Source organism: Mus musculus, chromosome 9, assembly GCF_000001635.26.
Source record: "Mus musculus strain C57BL/6J chromosome 9, GRCm38.p6 C57BL/6J".
Taxonomy (NCBI): Eukaryota; Metazoa; Chordata; class Mammalia; order Rodentia; family Muridae; genus Mus; species Mus musculus.
The window spans coordinates 7,363,606-7,388,415 of record NC_000075.6 but is presented as its reverse complement, the minus strand read 5'-3'; the positions used below and the strand labels follow the sequence as shown (position 1 = coordinate 7,388,415).

The following is a 24,810-nucleotide window of genomic DNA, read 5'->3' as shown; positions in this document are numbered from 1 at the left end:
CACACACACACAAATACACATATTCAAATGCATTACACACTCACATACAGTCTCTCACACCCACACACAAGTTCTTGGACTAGGCTGTCTCTAGGAATTTTACAAGCCAAAAACTTTTTCAAATACAATGGGTATAAAAAAGAGAAATCAGCAGTGTAAATGCTGAAGGCCATCCCTTTCACACATGTGGTCCTGGATTTAATCCTGGTATTGCTGCACCAAACCAGCCTAAATCATCTCCTTGGAGGTCACAGTATCTGAATTCTTCTCTACATTGAAGAGGATGTTACAAAGCCTGAGTCATATAGCCTCTGGCTTTTTAGAAGTAGAAGAAGTCTTATATAAAGATGGAATTTCCTGACTAGTATGTTGGAGCAGGCAGGAAGGAGGTCACTGGTGATTTTCCCAGAGAAAAGCTTCAGCATGTCTAGCCTTCCTTTGCTGTTGCTTCTCTGGGCTGCCAGCTCATACAGTTTCCCTGTGATTCAGGATGGACTCCAGAAAAATGTGAAGACAGTCTGGGTAAATAAATACTAAATTACATATGTAATTTTCAGGTTGCATCCTATATTATAGTGTGATTTCATGAATGGATGGATTTCTAAGAGAAATGGTATTTGGCCAAAATGTAACATTCTCAAAAATGTCTATAGTCAAATCTATATACCTCTTTCTGGTTGGGGTAGAGGGGACCTGTGATGGTTTGTATATCCTTGGACCAGGGAGTAGCACCATCTGGAGGTGTGGCCTTGTTGGAATAGGTGTGACCTGGTTGGAATGGGTGTGTCACTGAGGGTGTGGGCATAAGATCCTCACCCTAGTTGCCTGGAAGTCAGTCTTCCACTAGCAGCCTTTGGATGAAGATGTAGAACTCTCAGCTCTGCCTGTGCCATGCCTGAATGGATACTGCCATGCTCCCACCTTGATGATAATGGACTGAACCTCTGAACCTGTAAGCCAGCCCCAGTTAAATGCTGTTTTTTATAAGACTTGCCTTGGTCATGGTGTCTGTTCACAGCAGTAAAACCCTAACTAAGACAGAAGTGGAGGGGCAACTCCCTCTATAAGTGTGGATTTGTAACAGAGTGCAAACCTCTCCTACAAAACTTCATACTTTTCAGTTGTGTGTGTGTGTGTGTGTGTGTGTTTGTGTGTGTGTGTGTGCCATGTGTACATTCCCCCAGGTCGAGGCCAACAGAATCTTCAGATCACCTGAGCCTGTACTCTCTTCCAGCAGTAAGTGCTCTTATCTTCTGGACCATCTCTCCAGACCCTAGTAGTTCATTATTGTTATATTTTATCAGAAATACCTGGAAAACTACTACAACTTGGGCAAAAACATGCAAGCTAAAAACGTGAATGGCAAGGAGGTGATGGCTGAAAAGCTGAGGCAAATGCAGCAGTTATTTGGGCTGAAAGTAACTGGAAATTCAGATCCTGAAACCCTGAGAGCTATGAAGAAGCCCAGGTGTGGGGTGCCTGATGTGGCCCCATATGCCATTACTCACAACAATCCTCGTTGGACCAAAACACATCTGACTTACAGGTAACTAGGAGAGTCACAACGGGGGCATATCTATACCACTGGGACAGAAGGAAACAAGATCCACTGTGTCTCCATGTTATTTTCTTAGCATTTTAAACTACACACCATATTTGTCAAAAGCAGTTGTGGAAGATGCCATCGCGAGAGCCTTTAGAGTCTGGAGTGATGTGACACCACTTACGTTCCAAAGAGTCTTTGAGGAGGAAGGCGATATTGTGCTCTCCTTCCACAGAGGAGGTAAACTCTTCACCCTCACTTTGCCCTTCAACCTCTTTTGCTTTGTAGGAAGAGTTCCTTGTTGAAGAACATTATTGATTTTCTGGAGCCGAAGAGGAAAGTAGTATCACAATGGATGGAAGAACATTGACTGCTCAACAAAACTCTGAGCTAACCAACATGAGAACTAAGTGAGCCTTTTGTTGAATTTTTGTTTCTTGCAGACCATGGTGACCTCTACACATTTGATGGATCTAAATATCACTTTGCTCATGCTTTTCTGCCAGGCCTAGGTTTGGGGGGCAATGTTCATTATGATCTTGATCAGAAGTGGACCGACAACAATGAGGGTAAGTTGACTCACATTGCCTCTCACAGTTCACCTGGTCCTTCCTAGTTCCTTGCATTGTTGGTTTATTTATTGGACAGAATGTTTTAATGGAAGCAGATAATCTATCACCACTTAGAGAATTAGGAGCACATTGAGAATCCTGGGACTGCAGTATTTTCTAATTACACATCATTTTCTTGGTATCAAATGGGCCACTCTAAAACTTCTCTGTCCTACGTTCTCTGTATAAAAGCTATGACTCTTTAGCTTGAGATATTCATGAAACTCCTCCCATTGGGAGTAGGGCTGCCTCTGATTCTTTTTCCTTTGCTCAGGAGCTTTTTGTTCCTACTAGGTTTCTTCATCAAGCAGGGATATGAGGGTTTGTGCCTAGTCCCACTGCAATTTCTCCTGTATTCTGTTTTTATCACTGGGAAGCTTGTTGTTTTCTGAAGGAATGCAGGAAGCATAAGGGAGGTGAGGGAGAAGCTGACAGGAGTGGAGGATGGGGAGTCTGCAATTGGGATATATTTTATGAAAAAGAATTAAAAACAATAAGATAGAAAAAAAGAAAATTCCGAGGACTGGTAAGATGATACATCTGAAATCCACCTTTTGATTCTCAGAACGCATTTGTTGAAAGAAAACTGAATCCTTTAAGTTGTTTTCTGCCTTCTATACAGGCATCCTCAGTACACACTGTGCTTACATGCATATGTGTGAGCATACACACATGCTTACATGTGCATGTGTGAGCATGCTCACATGAACAAACACAGATACAGGAAACAAAGAAAATAACAAATTATCTTTTCAAAAGAAAGAAAATGTTGTATGTTAATGTCTTGCCTATGGATCCAGAATTGTCCTTATATATTGATGCAATAAAACTTAACAAATTTGTTATTAAATTGGAAGACTGAATGATAAGGTGTTTTTGTAATTTTTAAATTTCACACACTGTGTATCTATCAGCTTTGTGAATAAGAAGTACAAACTGTTAGCAGAGTTTCATTGCTCCTCTAAGAAGGATCTTGTCCCAGCTCAGGGTTAACATGGACTCAGCTGAGCTGTACCTTAAATCAATGAGAGCTCTATTGTACAATATAACCCTAGAGTGGCTGTGCCTCCTTATTATTAATAGATGCACACTTCCACCATCAGGAAAAGACTGTATATGCATATGTGTAGTTTAAAAAGTGACTAAGAAGATTTACCCTGGAAGATTATTTCCTTACTACATACCTCAAAACCATTTTTAATAATTAGATTGATCTCTTTGTCCTGCCAGATTTCAACTTGTTCTATGTTACGGCTCATGAACTGGGTCACTCCCTTGGACTCTCCCATTCTAATGATGAAGAGGCACTAATGTTCCCCAGCTACACATGGAGCAATAAAGACTTTGTGCTAAACCAGGATGATATTAATCGCATCCAGGCCTTATATGGTAAGTGAACCAACCTTAGCTGCACAGTGGAAGGCATTTTCACCCTCCAGGTGGCCTTTCAGAACCATGGAGACTAACTACAACTCTCTTCTATTCTTTAGGACCTTCCCCAAATCCCATCCAGTTAACAGATGCAACACTGGATCCATGTAATAGTGGTCTAACCTTTGATGCTATAATTACATATCGGGGGGAGGTGATATTCTTTAAAGACAGGTAAGATCCTTATTTTTTCCTGGGCTATTTATTCACTATTGTATGCCGCCAATATGGCTCATATGATAATTGTAAAGTATGCGGTAGCAAATGCTTTTTTCTCTCTCTTTCTCTCCCAATCTTTCTTTCTCTCCTCCCTCCTCCCTTTCCCTCCTCCCTCCCTTCTTTCCTCCTCCCTCTCTCTCCTCTCCCCCTCCCCTCCCTCTCTCCCCTCTCCCTCTCTCCCTATCCCCTCCCCCTCCCCCTCTCTCTTCATTTTTACAACTTATAATGATTCTGATTTTCCATCTGGTCAACTGGTTTAAAGATAGTATCACTGTAGGGAAAACCTGAAAAATATAATGTCATTTTGTAGATCTGTAATTTACAGCATAGGGAAAAAAAGAGAGAGAGAGAGTTCCTCTGGCAACAAAATGCTCATGGGTGTTTTAGGAGATATTAGTGCCCTGCTCCCAATTCAAAGTTCTTTTCATGATATCAATCTGAATGTTGATGAGTAGCATTGTACTTGACCAAAGAAAGTGAGTCTTCTTAAGATTTTTCTGAACAATATATCCCTCTAAGTCCTTTGCTCTATTCCTGAAGGGTTTCTCTGCCCTTTTAGAGGCTCAGGGAATCGAAGGGAAGAAGCCTTATCTGGAAGAGTTCTGAGTCCTTAGTTCCTCCCCCAGGCAGAGAAGTGCAGCTAGGATGCATGCATCACCTCCTTAGAAGAGGGGAGTAAAATTCCTTGTCATTGTGTGTACCTGAATGCATGCTGGTCTCCTTCCACAAAGGACCACACTGCATCCACATGACAACAATTTCTAAATGTCCAGAAAATATAACATACCTGAGGCTCCCCACCAATGAGTAAGTATAGTAGAAGGGGCTCCACAGCCCTGGATTCCTCCAGCTTTTCTTCTCAGAGCACAATTGGTGCTGGCTATCTATCTAATGACTTCATCTACATCCAAATTCAGATATTGGGTCCAAATGCTTTCTAGGATCTTCTTTACTACTTATGAGAATGAAAGATAAGGTTGGGTCCTGCATGATGGGAAGGTTTGAAATGTAGTCTTAAAGGAAATCTCAAGGGCTGGGAATGCTGTTTAGTAGATAAGCCATACAAAAAGTACTGGGTTTGATAAAATAAAATTCTTTTTTTTTATGCTTTTATTTTATTTTATTTTATTTTTTTACGTATTTTCCTCAATTACATTTCCAATGCTATCCCAAAAGTCCCCCACACCCTCCCCCCCCCCAACTCCCCTACCCACCCATTCCCATTTTTTGGCCCTGGCGTTCCCCTGTACTGGGGCATATAAAGTTTGCCTGACCAATGGGCCTCTCTTTCCAGTGATGGCCGACTAGGCCATCTTTTGATAAATATGCAGCTAGAGTCAAGAGCTCTGGGGTACTGGTTAGTTCATAATGTTGTTCCACCAATAGGGTTGCAGATCTCTTTAGCTCCTTGGATACTTTCTCTAGCTCCTCCAATGGGGGCCCTGTGATCCATCCAATAGTTGACTGTGAGTATTCACTTCTGTGTTTGCTAGGCCCCGGCCTAGTCTCACAAGGGACAGCTATATCACCGTCCTTGCAACAAAGGCTTGCTAGTGTATGCAATGGTGTCATCATTTGGAGGCTAATTATGGGATGGATCCTTGGATATGGCACACTCTAGATGGTCCATCCTTTTCTCTCAGCTCCAAACTTTGTCTCTGTAACTTCTTCCATGGGTGATTGTTTCCAATTCTAAGAAGGAGCAAAGTGTCCACACTTTGGTCTTCGTTCTTCTTCAGTTTCATGTGTTTTGCATATTGTACCTTATATCTCACTATACTAAGTCTCTGGGCTAATATCCACTTATCAGTGTGTACATTTCATTTGAGTTCTTTTGTGATTGGGTTATCTCACTCAGGATGATGCCCTCCAGGTCCAACCATTTGCCTAGGAATTTCGTAAATTCATTCTTTTTAATAGCCCAGTACTCCAATGTGTAAATGTACCACATTTTTTGTATCCATTCATCTGTTGAGGGGCATCTGGGTTCTTTCCAGCTTCTGGCTATTATAAATAAGGCTGCTATGAACATAGTGGAGCATGTGTCCTTCTTACCGGTTGGGACATCTTCTGGATATATACCCAGGAGAGGTATTGCAGGATCCTCCGGTAGTACTAAGTCCAATTTTCTGAGGAACCGCCAGACTGATTTCCAGAGTGGTTGTACAAGCTTGCAATCCCACCAACAGTGGAGGAGTATTCCTCTTTCTCCACATCCTTGCCAGCATCTGCTGTCACCTGAATTTTTGATCTTAGCCATTCTGACTGGTGTGAGATGGAATCTCTGGGTTGTTTTGATTTGCATTTCTCTGATGATTAAGGATGTTGAATATTTTTTCAGGTGTTTCTCAGCCTTTCGGTATTCCTCGGGTGAGAATTCTTTGTTCAGCTCTGAGCCCCATTTTTTAAGGGGGTTATTTGATTTTCTGGAGTCCACCCTCTTGACTTCTTTATATATATTGGATATTAGTCCCCTATCTGATTTAAGATAGGTAAAGATCCTTTCCCAATCTGTTGGTGGTCTTTTTGTCTTATTGACGGTGTCTTTTGCCTTGCAGAAGCTTTGCAGTTTCATGAGGTCCCACTTGTCAATCCTCGATCTTACAGCACAAGCCATTGCTGTTCTATTCAGGAATTTTTTCCCTGTGCCCATATCCTAGAGACTTTCCCCCACTTTCTCCTCTATAAGTTTCAGTGTCTCTGGTTTTATGTGAAGTTCCTTGATCCACTTAGGTTTGACCTTAATACAAAGAGAGAAGAATGGGTCGATTCGAATTCTTCTACATGATAACAACCAGTTGTGCCAGCACCATTTGTTGAAAATGCTGTCTTTCTTCCATTGGATGGTTTTAGCTCCCTTGTCGAAGATCAAGTGACCATAGGTGTGTGGGTTCATTTCTGGGTCTTCAATTCTATTCCATTGGTCTACTTGTCTGTCAGTATACCAGTACCATGCAGTTTTTATAACAATTGCTCTGTAGTAAAGCTTTAGGTCAGGCATGGTGATTCCACCAGAGGTACTTTTATCCTTGAGAAGAGCTTTTGCTATCCTAGGTTTTTTGTTATTCCAGATGAATTTGCAGATTGCTCTTTCTAATTCGTTGAAGAATTGAGTTGGAATTTTGATGGGGATTGCATTGAATCTGTAGATTGCTTTTGGCAAGATAGCCATTTTTACAATGTTGATCCTGCCAATCCATGAGCATGGGAGATCTTTCCATCTTCTGAGATCTTTAATTTCTTTCTTCAGGGACTTGAAGTTCTTATCATACAGATCTTTCACTTCCTTAGTTAGAGTCATGCCAAGATATTTTATATTATTTGTGACTATTGAGAAGGGTGTTGTTTCCCTAATTTTTTTCTCAGCCTGTTTATTCTTTGTGTAGAGAAAGGCCATTGACTTGTTTGAGTTAATTTTATATCCAGCTACTTCACCGAAGCTGTTTATCAGGTTTAGGAGTTCTCTGGTAGAATTTTTAGGGTCACTTATATATACTATCATATCATCTGCAAAAAGTGATATTTTGACTTCCTCTTTTCCAATTTGTATCCCCTTGATCTCCTTTTGTTGTCTAATTGCTCTGGCTAGGACTTCAAGTACTATGTTGAAGAGGTAGGGAGAAAGTGGGCAGCCTTGTCTAGTCCCTGATTTTAGTGGGATTGCTTCAAGCTTCTCACCATTTACTTTGATGTTGGCTACTGGTTTGCTGTAGATTGCTTTTATCATGTTTAGGTATGGGCCTTGAATTCCTGATCTTTCCAAGCCTTTTATCATGAATGGGTGTTGGATCTTGTCGAATGCTTTTTCTGCATCTAACGAGATGATCATGTGGTTTTTGTCTTTGAGTTTGTTTATATAATGGATTACATTGATGGATTTTCATGTATTAAACCATTCCTGCATCCCTGGGATAAAACCTACTTGGTCAGGATGGATGATTGCTTTAATGTGTTCTTGGATTTGGTTACCGAGAATTTTATTGAGGATTTTTGCATCGATATTCATAAGGGAAATTGGTCTGAAGTTCTCTATCTTTGTTGGATCTTTCTGTGGTTTAGGTATCAGTAATTGTGGCTTCATAGAATGAGTTGGGAAGAGTTCCCTCTACTTCTATTTTGTGGAATAGTTTGTGCAGAACTGGGATTAGATCTTCTTTGAAGGTCTGGTAGAACTCTGAACTAAACCCATCTGGTCCTGGGCTTTTTTGGCTGGGAGACTATTAATGACTGCTTCTATTTCTTTAAGGTATATGGGACTTATCAAGATCGTTAACTTGATCCTGATATAACTTTGATACCTGGTATCTGTCTAGAAATTTGTCCATTTCATCCAGGTTTTCCAGTTTTGTTGAGTATAGCCTTTTGTAGTAGGATCTGATGGTGTTTTGGATTTCTTCAGGATCTGTTGTTATGTCTCCCTTTTCATTTCTGATTTTGTTAATTAGGATGCTTTCCCTGTGCCCTCTAGTGAGTCTAGCTAAGGGTTTATCTATCTTGTTGATTTTCTCAAAGAACCAACTCCTCGTTTGGTTAATTCTTTGAATAGTTCTTCTTGTTTCCACTTGGTTGATTGCACCCTTGAGTTTGATTATTTCCTGCCGTCAACTCTTCTTGGGTGAATTTTCTTTTTTTTTTCTAGAGCTTTTAGATGTGTTGTCAAGCTGCTAGTATGTGCTCTCTCCCGTTTCTTCTTGGAGGCAGTCAGAGCTATGAGTTTCCCTCTTAGAAATGCTTTCATTGTGTCCCATAGATTTGGGTATGTTGTGGCTTCATTTTCATTAAACTCTAAAAAGTCTTTAATTTCTTTCTTTATTCCTTCCTTGACCAAGGTATCATTGAGAAGAGTGTTGTTCCCTTTCCACCTGAATGTTGGCTTTCCACTATTTATGTTGTTGTTGAAGATCAGCCTTAGACAATGGTGGTCTGATAAGATACATGGGACAATTTCAATATTTTTGTATCTGTTGAGGCCTGTTTTGTGACCAATTATATGGTCAATTTTGGAGAAGGTCCCGTGAGGTGCTGAGAAGAAGGTATATCCTTTTGTTTTAGGATAAAATGTTCTGTAGATATCTGTCAGATCCATTTGTTTCATAGCTTCTGTTAGTTTCACTGTGTCCCTGTTTAGTTTCTGTTTCCACGATCTGTCCATTGATGAAAGTGGTGTGTTGAAGTCTCCCACTATTATTGTGTGAGGTGCAATGTGTGCTTTGAGCTTTACTAAAGTGTCTTTAATGAATGTGGCTGCCCTTGCATTTGGAGCATAGATATTCAGAATTGAGAGTTCCTCTTGGAGGATTTTACCTTTGATGAGCATGAAGTGTCCCTCCTTGTCTTTTTTGATAACTTCGGGTTGGAAGTCAATTTTATTCAATATTAGAATGGCTACTCCAGCTTGTTTCTTCAGACCATTTGCTTGGAAAATTGTTTTCCAGCCTTTCACTCTGAGGTAGTGTGTGTCTTTTTCCCTGAGATGGGTTTCCTGTAAGCAGCAGAATGTTGGGTCTTGTTTGTGTAGCCAGTCTTTTGGTCTATGTCTTTTTATTTGGGAATTGAGTCCATTGATATTAAGAGATATTAAGGAAAAGTAATTGTTGCTTCCTTTTATTTTTGTTGTTACAGTTGGCATTCTGTTCTTGTGGCTGTCTTCTATTTGGTTTGTTGAGGGATTACTTTCTTGCTTTTTCTAGGGCGTGATTTCTGTCCTTGTAATGCTTCTTTTCTGTTATTATCCTTTGAAGGGCTGGATTCATGGAATGATAATGTGTGAATTTGGTTTTGTCGTGGAATACTTTGGTTTCTCCATCTATGGTAATTGAGAGTTTGGCCGGGTATAGTAGCCTGGGCTGGCATTTGTGTTCTCTTAGTGTCTGTATAACATCTGTCCAGGCTCTTCTGGCTTTCATAGTCTCTGGTGAAAAGTCTGGTGTAATTCTGATAGGTCTGCCTTTATATGTTACTTGACCTTTCTCCCTTACTGCTTTTAATGTTCTCTCTTTATTTAGTGCATTTGTTGTTCTGATTATTATGTGTCGGGAGGAATTTCTTTTCTGGTCCAGTCTATTTGGAGTTCTGTAGGCTTCTTGTATGTTCATGGGCATGTCATTCTTTAGGTTTGGGAAGTTTTCTTCTATAATTTTGTTGAATATATTTGCTGGCCCTTTAAGTTGAAAATCTTCATTCTCATCAACTCCTATTACCCATAGGTTTGGTCTTCTCATTGTGTCCTGGATTTCCTGGATGTTTTGAGTTAGGATCTTTTTTGCGTTTTGTTTTATCTTTGATTGTTGTGCCGATGTTCTCTATAGAATCTTCTGCAGCTGAGATTCTCTCTTCCATCTCTTGTATTCTGTTGCTGATGCTCACGTCTATGGTTCCAGATTTCTTTCCTTCGGTTTCTATCTCCAGCGTTGCCTCACTTTGGGTTTTCTTTATTTTGTCTACTTCCCTTTTTAGGTCTAGTATGGTTTTGTTCATTTCCATCACCTGTTTGGATGTGTTTTCCTGTTTTTCTATAAGGACTTCTACCTGTTTGGTTGTGTTTTCCTGTTTTTCCTTAAGGACTTGTAACTCTTCAGTAGTGTTCTCCTGTATTTCTTTAAGTGAGTTATTAAAGTTCTTCTTGATGTCCTCTACCATCATCATGAGATATGCTTTTAAATCCGGGTCTAGCTTTTCGGTTGTGTTGGGGTGCCCAGGACTAGGTGGCATGGGAGTGCTGCATTCTGATGATGGTGAGCGGTCTTGATTTCTGTTAGTAGGATTCTTACATTTGCCTTTTGCCATCTTGTATTCTCTGGAGCTAGTTGTTATAGTTGTCTCTCATTAGAGTCTTTTCCTCAGGTGATTATGTTAGCCTCTATCAGCAGACCTGGGAGACTAGCTCTATTCTTAGTTTCAGTGGTCAGAGTACTCTGTGCATGCAAGCTCTCCTCTTGCAGGGATGGTGCCCAGATATCTGGTGTTTGAACCTGCCTCCTGGCAGAAGTTATGTTCCACTCACCAGATGACTTAGGATCCCGTGGCGGATCCTGTGTGGGTCTTTGTGGGTGTCCGCAGACTCCCCCGGGCCAGGAACTCCGAAGCTGCAGTGGGCAGGTCAGAAGGGACTTGAGCCCCGTATCAGGCTGGGTTACCTGCTTCCTTAATTAATGCAGTCTCATGTCCTGTACGATTGGATTGGAGCAGGCACTGTGTTCCACTCACCAGAGGTCTTAGGATCTCGTGGCGGATCCTGTGTGGGTCCTTGCGGGTGTCCGCAGACTCCCCCGGGACAGGAACTCCGGTGCTGCCTAAAATAAAATTCTAGTGGTTTTCTTTGAATTTTGTAGTTGAATTACAGGGCTATTCAATTTCATTTTCATTTCAGCTTTAGTTATTTAACATTTCAATCAGCTTTATGTTTGTATTTTCTTGGGTGTCACTTAGGTATCTATTCTCTTTAAGATCTTTCTCCTTCATTTAATTGAGCTGTTTCTTTGATTCTTCTTTAAACACCTTTTATTTAATTAAGTTTAAGGTTGTTCTTTTAAACTCTGTGCCTCATGTTCATCTAGGAAATTCTCACTAGCAAACATTTCTATAGAACTGGTGGGTTTTGAAGACAAAAGAATGGCTTGAGCCTTCATTTTCTATTGTTGGTATGTTTTCAATAAGATCTGTCCATGTAGACATCTTTTGATAGTTCTAAACCTAATATGGATAGAGGAGATTGGGGCAGAAGAGAGAATGTGTGAATGGGTTGGGCCTAGAGTTGTTAATGTTGGGTAAAATGTACAAAAGACACTGGGCTAAAGGACAGGATGTGACTCTTGGTCTAAGCGTGGAGTATAAAAGTAGGTCTGGTTGGGTGTGAAGGATGATGTAGTGGGTTGGAGATAGGTAGATAGAGTTGCCTAAATGTTTGTTGTTCAGGAAGGGGTGACCAGACAAATTTGGGGTGCTGCATGTGGGACCCTGGCTAGATCTGAGAGGTTGGAGAGGATCAGGGAAACTTACTAGGCTAGACCCTGGTGAAGAATGTGAAAGATCTGGCTGGGTAGAAAGGTTGGAGGTGGCATATAGGGACCTGTAATGGTAGCCCCATAAATTATATCTTGAAATTATACCTTGCATAATGGATTTAATCTTTCCTGTGTTTGGGTGTCCACAGGAGTATTCATGCACCAACACATACTCAGAGGTAATGAATGACCTTCACTAAATACAGTATATTGGCACAGGATGCTTCAGGTTTTCAAAGTTTCCATTGAGATATGTGTTATTAACTTGTTTTCCTTCATATGTGGCTTGTGTTTTTTCCCTTGCAAGTTTCAGTACACTTTCTTTGATACATATATTTAGCATTTTAACTATGATGTCCTGTGACTCTTGGTCTAAGCATGGAGTACAAAAGGAGGCCTGGTTGGATGGAAAGGTTGGAGATAGTGTTGGAGATAGTGTTGGTGGGGTGTGTGGGCTATGGGGAACAAGGTAGAGTGGTAGCAAAAGTCTAAATTTTGTGATTCAGGTAGACTAAGCTGGGATGCTGGATGTGGGACTCAGGTTAAAACTGAAAGGTTAGAGAGGATCAGGGAGACTTACTAGGCTAGGCCCTGATGAAGAATGTGGAAGATCTGGCTGGGTGAGGAGGCAGAAGGTGGCATACAGGGGTCTGTGATGGTAGCCTCATAAATTAGAAAATTATAATCTATAATTAGAAAATACCTATAGTGTATTTAATCTTCCCTGGATTTGGGGATCCATAAGATTATCCATGCATCACTACATACTCAGAGATAATGAATGACCTTCACTAAATACAGTATATTGGCACAGGATGCTATATTGCAGTTGGTCACATGCTCCTCATGGTTCACCAAAGCTAACCATATATTTAGAAGGTTTATGAAAATTGGTTGTGAATCACAGCCAATATCAAGGTTAAATTAAATTATACTAGAACCACCAGTAATAGAAATAAAGCATTGCTTTGTCATCACCTTCACTGAAGGTGTTAATAGTACTGAGCCTCAGACTCAGAGCTTTACGCACGCCAGGCTAGCACTTAACCCCTCTGCTCTAGCCCACTCCTATTCACAATACTGTGAGGAGCCGCCCTCACATTTGCCATTATAAGATGGCACTGACAGCTGTGTTCTAAGTGGTAAACATAGTCTGCACACATGCAGGGGCAGTTTTCCCACCATGTGTTCTGCCTTTCCCGTGATGACAACTGGGCCGATGGGCTGCAGCCAATCAGGGAGTAATACATCCTAGGTGGAGGATAATTCTCCTTAAAAAGGGATGGGGTTTCGCCATTTGCTGGCTTGCTTGCTTGCTCTCTTGCACTCTGGCTCCTGAAGATGTAAGCAATAAAGCTTTGCCGCAGAAGATTCTGGTTTGTTGCGTCTTTCCTGGCCGGTCGTGAGAACGCGTCTAATAACAATTGATGCCGAAACCCGGGACGAGAAAAAACTCGGGACTGGCGCAAGGAAGATCCCTCATTCCAGAACCAGAACTGCGGGTCGCGGTAATAAAGGTTCCCGTAAAGCAGACTGTTAAGAAGGATTCAACTGTATGAATTCAGAACTTTTCAGCTGGGGAACGAGAGTACCAGTGAGTATAGCTTTACGAGGTAAGCCTGGCCTTGAACTTTCTAAGGAAATTCAAGACAGTCTATCAGAAGTAAAGTGGGAAATAGCTTTACAAGGTATGTTTGGCCTTGAACTTTGTCTAGTGTTAGAAGCCCTTTTGTTCCTTTTCACATGTTATCAAGTGGTTAAGGCAGGGCGGATTCTAGATGAAATTCAGGACAAGCTATCAGAAGTAAAGCGGGGAGAGAGAGTAGGAGCAAAGAGAAAACATGGTGCACAAAATAAGTATACAGGCCTTTCCAAGGGTCTTGAACCTGAGGAAAAGTTAAGGTCAGGTAGGAATACCTGGAGAGAGATTAGAAGAAAAAGAGGAAAAAGGGAAAAGAAGAAAGATCAATTAGCGGAGGTCTCTAGGAAAAGGAGCCTGTGCTCATCGCTGGATGGGCTCGGGGAGCCAGCTCTTAGTAGCTCTGAAGCAGATGAAGAATTCTCCTCTGAGGAAACAGACTGGGAGGAAGAAGCAGCTCATTATGAGAAAAAAGGGTACCAGCCAGGTAAAGTGCTAGCTAATCAGTTAAGGAAGCCAAAAGCGGCTGGCAAAGGCCAGCTTGCTGCTTGGCCTCTTGGCAGTCGGCTTCAAGGTCATAGTGCACCTCCACCCTATGCTGAGCCCCCGCCCTGCGTAGTGCATCAGCCCTGCGCAGAGAGGCAATGGACAGAGAGGCAATGCACAGACTCGTTCATTCCAAAGGAGGAACAAAGGAAAATACAACAGGCATTTCCGGTCTTTGAAGGAGCCGAGGGTGGGCGTGTCCACGCTCCGGTAGCGTATATACAGATTAAAGAGCTTGCCGAGTCGGTCCGTAACTATGGAGTCAGTGCTAATTTCACTATAGCACAAGTGGAAAGGCTTGCGAATCACGCTATGACTCCTGGTGATTGGCAAACGGTTGTAAAAGCCGCTCTCCCTAGTATGGGCAAATATATGGAATGGAGAGCTCTTTGGCATGAAGCTGCACAAGCGCAGGCCCGAGCAAACGCAGCTGCTTTGACTCCAGAGCAGAGAGATTGGACTTTTGACTTGTTAACGGGTCAGGGAGCTTATTCTGCTGATCAAACAAACTACCATTGGGGAGCTTATGCCCAGATTTCTTCCACGGCTATTAGGGCCTGGAAGGCGCTCTCTCGAGCAGGTGAAACCACTGGTCAATTAACAAAAGTTGTCCAGGGACCTCAGGAATCCTTCTCAGATTTTGTGGCCAGAATGACAGAGGCAGCAGAGCGTATTTTTGGAGAGTCAGAGCAAGCTGCGCCTCTGATAGAACAGCTAATCTATGAGCAAGCCACAAAGGAGTGCCGAGCAGCCATAGCCCCAAGAAAGAACAAAGGTTTACAAGACTGGCTCAGGGTTTGTCGGGAGCTTGGGGGACCTCTCACCAATGCAGGCTTAGCGGCTGCCATCCTTCAATCCCAAAAATGCTCCATGGGCAGAAATGATCAGAGGACATGTTTTAATTGCAGGAAGCCTGGGCATCTTAAGAAAGATTGCAGAGCTCCAGATAAACAGGGGGGAACTCTCACTCTTTGCTCTAAGTGTGGCAAGGGTTATCATAGAGCCGACCAGTGTCGCTCTGTGAGGGATATAAAGGGCAGACTCCTTCCTCCGCAGTCAGAGAGGCGACCCAGGAAGACCCACAAGGGTGGAGCCTATACCATCCTTGCCCCCTGGAACCATGGGCCTTATTCTCGGCCGGGGTTCACTCACCTTGCAGGGCTTAGTAGTCCACCCTGGAGTTATGGATTGTCAACATTCCCCTGAAATACAGGTCCTGTGCTCAAGCCCTAAAGGCGTTTTTTCTATTAGTAAAGGAGATAGGATAGCTCAGCTGCTGCTCCTCCCTGATAATACCAGGGAGAAATCTGCAGGACCTGAGATAAAGAAAATGGGCTCCTCAGGAAATGATTCTGCCTATTTGGTTGTATCTTTAAATGATAGACCTAAGCTCCGCCTTAAGATCAATGGAAAAGAGTTTGAAGGCATCCTTGATACCGGAGCAGATAAAAGTATAATCTCTACACATTGGTGGCCCAAAGCATGGCCCACCACAGAGTCATCTCATTCATTACAGGGCCTAGGATATCAATCATGTCCCACTATAAGCTCCATTGCCTTGACGTGGGAATCCTCTGAAGGACAGCAAGGGAAATTCATACCTTATGTGCTCCCACTCCCGGTTAACCTCTGGGGAAGGGATATTATGCAGCATTTGGGCCTTATTTTGTCCAATGAAAACGCCCCATCGGGAGGGTATTCAACTAAAGCAAAAAATATCATGGCAAAGATGGGTTATAAAGAAGGAAAAGGGTTAGGACATCAAGAACAGGGAAGGATAGAGCCCATCTCACCTAATGGAAACCAAGACAGACAGGGTCTGGGTTTTCCATAGCGGCCATTGGGGCAGCACGACCCATACCATGGAAAACAGGGGACCCAGTGTGGGTTCCTCAATGGCACCTATCCTCTGAAAAACTAGAAGCTGTGATTCAATTGGTAGAGGAACAATTAAAATTAGGCCATATTGAACCCTCTACCTCACCTTGGAATACTCCAATTTTTGTAATTAAGAAAAAGTCAGGAAAGTGGAGACTGCTCCATGACCTCAGAGCCATTAATGAGCAAATGAACTTATTTGGCCCAGTACAGAGAGGTCTCATGCTGGTTAATCAACTCATAGATCTTGTCCAGATACAACTAGATGTATTATGACAAATAACTCAGCAGGGATGTGAACAAAAGTTTCCGGGATTGTGTGTTATTTCCATTCAGTATGTTAAATTTACTAGGGCAGCTAATTTGTCAAAAAGTCTTTTTCAGTATATGTTACAGAATTGGATGGCTGAATTTGAACAGACCCTTCGGGAATTGAGACTTGCCATCATTCAGGTCAATTCCACGCGCTTGGACCTGTCGCTGACCAAAGGATTACCCAATTGGATCTCCTCAGCATTTTCCTTCTTTAAAAAATGGGTGGGATTAATATTATTTGGAGATACACTTTGCTGTGGATTAGTGTTGCTTCTTTGATTGGTCTGTAAGCTTAAGGCCCAAACTAGGAGAGACAAGGTGGTTATTGCCCAGGCGCTTGCAGGACTAGAACATGGTGCTTCCCCTGATATATGGTTATCTATGCTTAGGCAATAGGTCGCTGGCCACTCAGCTCTTATATTCCCATGAGGCTAGTCTCATTGCACGGGATAGAGTGAGTGTGCTTCAGCAGCCCGAGAGAGTTGCAAGGCTAAGCACTGCAGTAGAAAGGCTCTGCGGCATATATGAGCCTATTCTAGGGAGACATGTCATCTTTCAAGAAGGTTGAGTGTTCAAGTGTCCTTCCCCCAGGAAAAACAACACGGGACCAGACCAGGACCCCTCTGGGTGATGAGCCTGGGAGGAGGTTATGTGTACGGCTCCTTTACCTGCACACTGGGGATTTGACCTCTATCTCCACTCTCATTAATATGGGTGGCCTATTGCTCTTATTAAAAGAAAAGGGGGATCTGTGAGGAGCCGCCCTCACATTTGCCATTATAAGATGGCACTGACAGCTGTGTTCTAAGTGGTAAACATAGTCTGCACACATGCAGGGGCAGTTTTCCCACCATGTGTTCTGCCTTTCCCGTGATGACAACTGGGCCGATGGGCTGCAGCCAATCAGGGAGTAATACATCCTAGGTGGAGGATAATTCTCCTTAAAAAGGGATGGGGTTTCGCCATTTGCTGGCTTGCTTGCTTGCTCTCTTGCACTCTGGCTCCTGAAGATGTAAGCAATAAAGCTTTGCCGCAGAAGATTCTGGTTTGTTGCGTCTTTCCTGGCCGGTCGTGAGAACGCGTCTAATAACACAATACCTTTTACTCCTTATAGTCTCCAGTTTGCTTATGCCATTTGTGTCTCCAAATGATCGGGATTCCATGTGATATGTTACTGTTGGTCTCAACATTTGCCACAACATGAGTATTTCCACCAAGAAACAAGCACGTCAAGCAGAAACCTTCATGCCTTACCCCTCCTTCAGTGAGACAGTAGACATTTGCTGACAGGACCGCTGCAGTGAGAAGAGGCTGGAGATTGCTGAGAGACCCACTGACAGCCACACTTTCTCTCCCTTTTGTATCAGGTTCTACATTCGGGTAATTAGCTTCCTGCCAGAACCTTTGATCGATGTGATAGACCTTATCTGGCCAAATCTGCCAGGTAAATTTGATGCAGCTTATGAAGTTAGTGGGGTAGATGAACTCCGCTTTTTCAAAGGTAATGTTTCTAATTGTTTCTCCTTGTACTTATAAACTAAATTTTCATTCAATTTGGGAGTGAGATAAAAGGGTATTTATTAGCTACACTCACTGCACATATTTCTCCAAGTAAGTTAATGTGAGTCCATCCACTTAGTTAAAAGATATATTGTATATTCAACATCATTTTTATTTAAAAGAAAATGAGTTCTAATTCTTTAGATTTGATTAAGACCTTTCAAATAATTACTATGTTTTAAACTTCCTCCATATGCCTGGAAGTGCTCAGAAATAAAATTGAGAGTCATGAACCAATTCTACCAAATTTGACACAGAAAGATTTTGTGTATTCATTTTCCTAGATCCCTTCTGTATGTGTTCCCAGTACCCTTGTGCTGATGACATCCTGCCTTGAAAAACAAAACATACTCTCAAGTCTCACTGTAAAATTTGTTTGAGAGAATCTAAATCTTAGTGATTTTTCCAGGCAACTGATCCACAGTTTAAAATATGAGAAACTATGAATTAAATTCAGTGAGTCTGTGAAATTCAGTGAGATCAATGAATCTAGTATGTCACATTTTGAAGACCAAGTCAGACATACTTTTTCTTTTAATGGAAGTGTTTGGTCTTGTACAGACAAATATTGAGACACTTGATACTGTAACACACTCAAAACAAACCAAACAAACAAAAAGAATATATTTCAGACTGGCACAATACTTTGCAACAGCACCTCTATACTTCATTGTATGGAATTAAATAGAAATATACATAGATAGCATTTCAGAGCTCCATTTCATGTGAGCTCAAAATAAGCATGTTTGTGAACTAGAGTTATCTTGGCTTAAAAGCAGGTCAATTTTCTAGGATATAGAGCTTAGGGATTGTAAACAAGTAGGCTCTTGAATCTGCATAAATTTACACATCTACCTTGTAGGATGCTGTTGAAATTTGTTACTATAAAGTAGACTAGAAATTATAGTTGTTTAAGGGTCTGGTTTTAGAAAGGAACTTCAAGTGCAGTGGGGAAAGGGAATAAGAGAAAGATAATTTTCAAAGCATGTTACAGATTAGAATGGCCTGGGAAGAAAAGAAAATCTCATATAGACCAGGTTTGGTGAACCAGGCCTTTAGTCATAACAGTTAAGAGGCTAAGGGAGGAGAATTGCTGTAAATTATATAGTGGATTCTAGACCAAAGTAGGTTGCAGTAAGTTCCTTGTCTCAAAAACACAACAATCAAACATACAAAAGGCAAATTCATTTAATTGCTTTGAGATTGGATCCTAATATCAACATTCAACAGATAAGACACTAAAACTCTTCCCAGCATGGTTGCAGTCTGTAGCTAGGACACTGTTCTAGCTTGTGAAGCTTAGCTGAAAATGTAGACAAGGAGGGTCATCTGTGGCTTTTGATTGGCAGGCAGCAAAGTATGGGCTGTTCAGGAACAGAATGTACTGGAAGGATTTCCCATGGACATCCAGAGTTTCTTTGGCTTCCCTAGCAATGTGACAAACATTGATGCTGCTGTTTGTGAAGAAGAGACTGGAAAAACATACTTCTTTGTTGACCACATGTACTGGAGGTAAAGATTGAAATAAGATTAATGTTAGGGTGCCAGTTGTTTCTATACAGAAAGATCTTTAAATGAATTTCAAAAGGCATTGTCAAACTGCCTTTTATATAAATGGCTGTAGCCATTGAGTATCCATTAGTCTATGGACCAACAAGCATCATAAGGGAATCCAATAAGCCTGTCTTGCTATCCTGGGCCATGAAAAGGTGAGCTAGTAAAGGCAATCAACTTATTGAGCTACTTTGGCCTAAATTTGCCATTCACAAAGCATTTTCCTTTAAGAGAATGTCTGTGTGGCTCATTGGATTTTAGAAGAACCTTATGCATATTTTGATATATCCAACATTCTAAATTTCCTCACCCAGTTCACCCAGTTAATTTTAATCTCAAGAATTAAAAATGTCTATTCCATCCATGGTCTTGTGTTTTATATAAATATTTTAAGCAATCTTCATGTTTGGTCAAAGTTCTTGATACTTTAACCACTTTTTTTTTTTTAATCAGATATGATGAAAATACACGGTCCATGGATCCAGGTTACCCCAGATTAATAGCAGAAGACTTTCCTGGAATCGACTATAAAGTTGATGATGTTATCCAGAAAGAGGGTAAGAATATAAACATACTTTCCCCATTTTGTTACAATATTTAAAATAATACCGCTGTTATTTAGACAGAAAATTTAATTATCTATCTATCTATCTATCTATCTATCTATCTATCTATCTAATCTATCTATTTATCTATACATTTCACTCAGAATTGAGTCAAATTGTGGTGATTACATATATTAAATAATAATAAATATCTTCTTTTAAATTTTCAGATAATTTCTATTTCTTTCACCAATCAATTCAATACAGATTTAACCTCAAAACAAGAAGAATTGATGATTCCAGTGATATTAATACTTGGTTCAACTGCTAAAATATTGGCAACTTGTTACCGAGTTAATGAAAATACATATTCCATGATCTTAAAGAAGATATTTTTCTGAAGAGTCAAATATTTTTATATTTTATTTACCTTTCAGTACTTCTGATACAGAGAGCAACTAAGTATTGTGAAAGTTTTATAAACTTTCACAGTACATAGTCTAATATTTTATGAACTAAAACAGTTTAGTACCATGATTAGTAGCCTAAGAAAGTCATATTCATGGTTGATGAGTCAAGGAAGAAAAGTATTTGTACAGTGGATAACTCTCACTGTGGTCCTATGTATCTCCTTTCAAGAGAGGAGGGTAAACAGAGAAACTCTTACCAGAGTAAATGTGGCTCTGAATGAAGGAACCCACGTACACGAGAGGAAATGCATTGCTGCTTTGGTTTTGGTGTTTAAGAGAGAATCTCATAGCCCAGTGGACTCTGAGCTCTTCTACCTCTGATTCCCACATGCTGATATTCTGTAATCCCTATTGTGCCTAGCTAAGAGACATTTCTTGTCCAAAATATTTAATATTTAAATAAAGCCACTCTTGTCTCTAGTGTTTTATAAGATCTCTATTTCATTATGTTATTTCCTGATTGTAAAGCCTAACTTATAAGTGGTATTTTTCTCATTTATAATGGAAAATAAAGTTCTCATGAGAAAATGAGTCTACCCAAAATTTTGAATTTTCTACAATCTTGTAGAATTTGTGTTATATAGAGATGAGTGGGTTCTCTATTCCCTTTGTCCCGGACAAGAAATCTAGACATGGCTTAAAGGTAAAGTAAGGGAAAGTGGGAAAGATTTTTCTAATCTGATGCTGCTTCATCGCTTAGGCAAATGGGAGAGTCCCATTTTCCCAAAGCTGTACTTCTGGATAGTGCTGGGGCTGATGGTGGTGGGCAGCCAGTGGTCTGTATGCATAAGTGAGAAATCCAAAGTCTCCAGGTCATGACCCATGTGAGAGCTGAGAGATGATAGCTATCAAAATCAATTGAGAAGATAACCGCAAAGCTGGACACTGCCCTGCTAAATAGTGCATAGACAAACTTGAGAATCCACAAAGGATTAAGTCCACAAAGGCAGTGCAGAGGCTGGTCTTTGGCACTCACTTACATATACAGAACTCTCAGTGTGCTTTCTTGGGCCTCACTTATGTACACTGCATTCTGAGAATGATTCTTGATTGCAGTAGTATAACTGCTCCAAAAAGTGTAGAGGAGGGGCAGGATTTCGATGCAGATCACTTATGAGCCATTTAATTGTGTGCCTAACAACTGGAGCATGCTCCTGGTTAGTTAAACAACTATCAGCCAAAATACTCCTTTCATGCCTCTTTAGGCATCAGAAAAAGAACATGAGTTTGGGGTGAGACTCTTCAGGAAGAATGCTAGTGTCTAGACTGCTCAGCTGTGTTGATAAGTGAATTGCTCATTTTCTCCTTTTTCTTAATTCTTTTTTCACTGGCATAGTATTTTTATTGATTATTTGGAAGTTTCACATCATGAATCCCAGTAACACTTACTTCCCAGTCCTTTGTCCACACTCCTGACCGTGTGACCTCACCTTCTCCAAAATAAGGAGGAGAAGGGGGAAAAGAAAAACAAGGAGCAAATGACAAAGTGCTTTTTTTATCTTATAATTATAGCTAGAAAAATTAAAATTCTTTGATTGGTCTAATTTATAAGATTCGTGTAGCCACTTCATTTGGTTTTTGACTGGTTTTAAAGGTATAATATGCTCTACATGTCTTCATCATAGAGTATTACCTTATAAGTTATTGGGTATGATTAAAAGGTGTAACATTGGTAGCAAGACAGCTTTAAATTGGTAACTCAGGGTTGGAGTCTTTCAAACACGTGGCATAAAGCAGGCCAAAAAACTGGGCCTTTAAGGATACTTCTAGTTGAGATAATATTTAATGTGCTTCTTATCCTAAAAAGTAGACTTATAAAGATAAGATTTAAAACAATGTCTCTTTAATGAAGCATTAAAATTTGCACTGTCATGCATTCATAGGTATAAATTGCCAGCCAAAATTTGTAACATGATAGTGATGTTTCTAATATTGATTTTAAAGATGATAAATTGTTTTAAAATTGGGTTTTGCTTTCCCAGAGTTGTAGCTATAGTCTAATATTGCAAAAGAAACTTAAAAATTCTAAAATCTGTCCTCACTGCAAGAAGAACAAAGCTCAGAGCAGCCTCAGGGAAGCTTATATGACTTTCTTTGGTTTTGCAAATGGTGTCTAAGGAAATTCTTGAAACTTGCCTCTCCCTGCCTTCTGGGGAATCTTTTTAGCTGTACTACTTTGTTGCAGATCTATCTAGATGTTGTTCAAATTCAGAATTTATAAAAAGTCAATCAGTCTGTAGAACTTATAAAGGCAGTAAAATCTGGCTTGCCTACTTCATATAAAGTTATTATAGATTTAAAAGTTTGTTTTACCTTTGCATCCTGATAATTGTAAAGGGTTTGCTTCTCGTGAACTGGTGATCACTGGAAAATTTTGCCTCTAGGTATGGCTAATATAGCTTTACATTATGTAAGAAAAAATTTTATTGTCTCTGCTTCAATACAAGAAACTAATAGTTTGAATCTGAAGTTTACTTCAAATCTTTGCTCTCACACAATGAGCTTTAAAGTTCTGGGGTACTCCAGAAAAGATTCAGAGGCAATATCTTTTTAATATTTAGGGTTTCAGTTATACTAGAAAATTGTGGTACAGAAAAAATCTAAGAACGAAAAATTGATTTGCTTCAAAATTTTATTTTCAAAAGCTTCCAGATGTTAATTGGCTAACACCTCACCTTAAGGTCTCAAAGTGACTTAAACCTTTGTTGGATGTTATCAAGAGAGATTCAAAGCAATTGATAAAGAACAAAAGGCTTTGCAGAAAATAAAGGAAGCTTTTATAATTGTTATCAATTATAATCAATGGTAAATAAATATTAGCTGCTTATTTTAGTTAGGGTTATTAAATGTGCCCACAGCAATTCTTTGGTGAGAGAAAACATTGATGTAAAATCATCTTTCTTCACCTCAAAGTAAAGTTTTAGCATCCTATTAAGGCTGCTGTGTTGCTAATAAAGGATTGTGCGATAAATTCATATATTTTAGAAAAACTATAACAAAAGATTGTGTCTTAAAAACCTGACCAAGTGTCTGTTCATTGTTCCAAACAGCAATTAATTTGGTTATTGCAGAATATTGATATTTGGCCTATTGCATGCCATCATTTTAAATAAAATTGATAATCACTATCCTAAAGATAAGTTAAAAATTGTTTTTATGCATGCTTTTGTACCTTCTATAAATTCATGGATGCATGCATCCCATTTACTGTGTTTAAAAACAGCCCTTCTATGGGAAAAAAGTACATGTGAATTGGATCACATGCTTATTCTTTTGAGTTTCCTCCTGCTTCTGCACAGATAGTTAAATTGTGTGCTGTAGATGGTGTTTTAAAATGTCGAATAATCACACTATAATTTGTAAATTAATAGTTAATATTATATCTCAGAACTTACCATTGCTTAAAATTGTTCATCCCTCAGATACTATAAATTCTCAAATTTACAATTGTTTTATGCATATACAACTCATAAGAAAAAATGCTGTTCTTTACAGAAGACTGTTTTTGGACATTTAAGAATGTGTTCTAGATTGCCTGGACAAGACCTCTTAAGGCAATGCCATGCTAGATTTATATCCCAGGCGGATTACAGGCCTTACACAAAAATAATTGGCCATATAATCTTGTTCTTTATATAATCAAAACAGTAATGGCTTAAGATAATATTTTGGTATTTTTAGAGAATGTGCATGTCAAATTGTAAAAACTTCGTTCTTAGTGCCCTCAGTTTCTACCTGTTTCCACATAATGGTGTTAATTCTTGAGAACTTATCCTTAATCAGTTGCTGCAAATGGATACTCTTATTTCTGATTAAGAAATAAATTATGCACATGTGACTATTAATACCGTTTCAAGCTTTCTAGTTACAACTGCTCTACAAGAGAAACAACTAAAAGTATAGTTAGCCATTGCCTATGTTAAAAAATTTTTTTATATACTTGGTGTTCCAAATTACATTACAACAGATATTGGAACTGGCTATAACAGGCAAGTATTTGTGATGTTTCTCATAGCAAAGTTCACAGCAGTACTGAATGTTTTTCAGTCTGTCAATGATGCTTTTGATACTTTTACTGATAGTTTATATGTTACACAATCGATTCCCTTATTGGAGACTTGTGGTACGTTTAACTTTATTACGCCAGCAGGATCTCTGTTTTCACAATTGCAAAACATCATTCTTTCTCAAAAACATCCGTTTTATATTGGTCATATACGAGCTCATTCTGGTATTCCTGGACCTTTAGCTGCAGGCAATGATTGCATCGACAGAGCTCTAATAGGAGAGGCCTTAATTTCAGATCCTGTTGCTTTGGCTAGACTTGATCATGATAAATTTCATCTCTCTAGCCATACCTTAAGGCTCCAACACATGATCACTAAAGAACAGGCAAGAATGATTGTAAAACACTGTCCTAAAGATATTACATTATCTCCAGTGCAACATTTAGGAATTAATCCAGGAGGTCTTATGCTTAATCATATTTGGCAAAT

The 24,810-nt window shown here is 40.0% G+C and overlaps 1 protein-coding gene across 1 annotated transcript; it reads left to right on the top strand.

Moving 5' to 3' along the window:
* The first annotated feature begins 389 nt into the window (after positions 1-389).
* Positions 390-20,746, top strand: Mmp1b (matrix metallopeptidase 1b (interstitial collagenase)). The gene is made up of 10 exons (NM_032007.3): positions 390-522; positions 1,305-1,546; positions 1,635-1,783; positions 1,987-2,112; positions 3,385-3,543; positions 3,645-3,759; positions 17,553-17,686; positions 19,095-19,257; positions 19,753-19,856; positions 20,075-20,746. The coding sequence occupies exons 1-10, from the start codon at positions 424-426 to the stop codon at positions 20,173-20,175; spliced, it is 1,392 nt and encodes a 463-aa protein (NP_114396.3). The 5' UTR covers positions 390-423; the 3' UTR covers positions 20,176-20,746.
* Positions 20,747-24,810: the final 4,064 nt, after the last annotated feature.

Coding starts and splice junctions, on each gene's coding strand:
- Mmp1b (NM_032007.3), top strand. CDS start 424: ATGTCTAGCCTTCCTTTGCTGTTGCTTCTCTGGGCTGCCAGCTCATAC. Junction 523..1,304: donor AAAATGTGAAGACAGTCTGG/GTAAATAAATAC, acceptor ATATTTTATCAG/AAATACCTGGAAAACTACTA. Junction 17,687..19,094: donor TGAACTCCGCTTTTTCAAAG/GTAATGTTTCTA, acceptor TTTGATTGGCAG/GCAGCAAAGTATGGGCTGTT.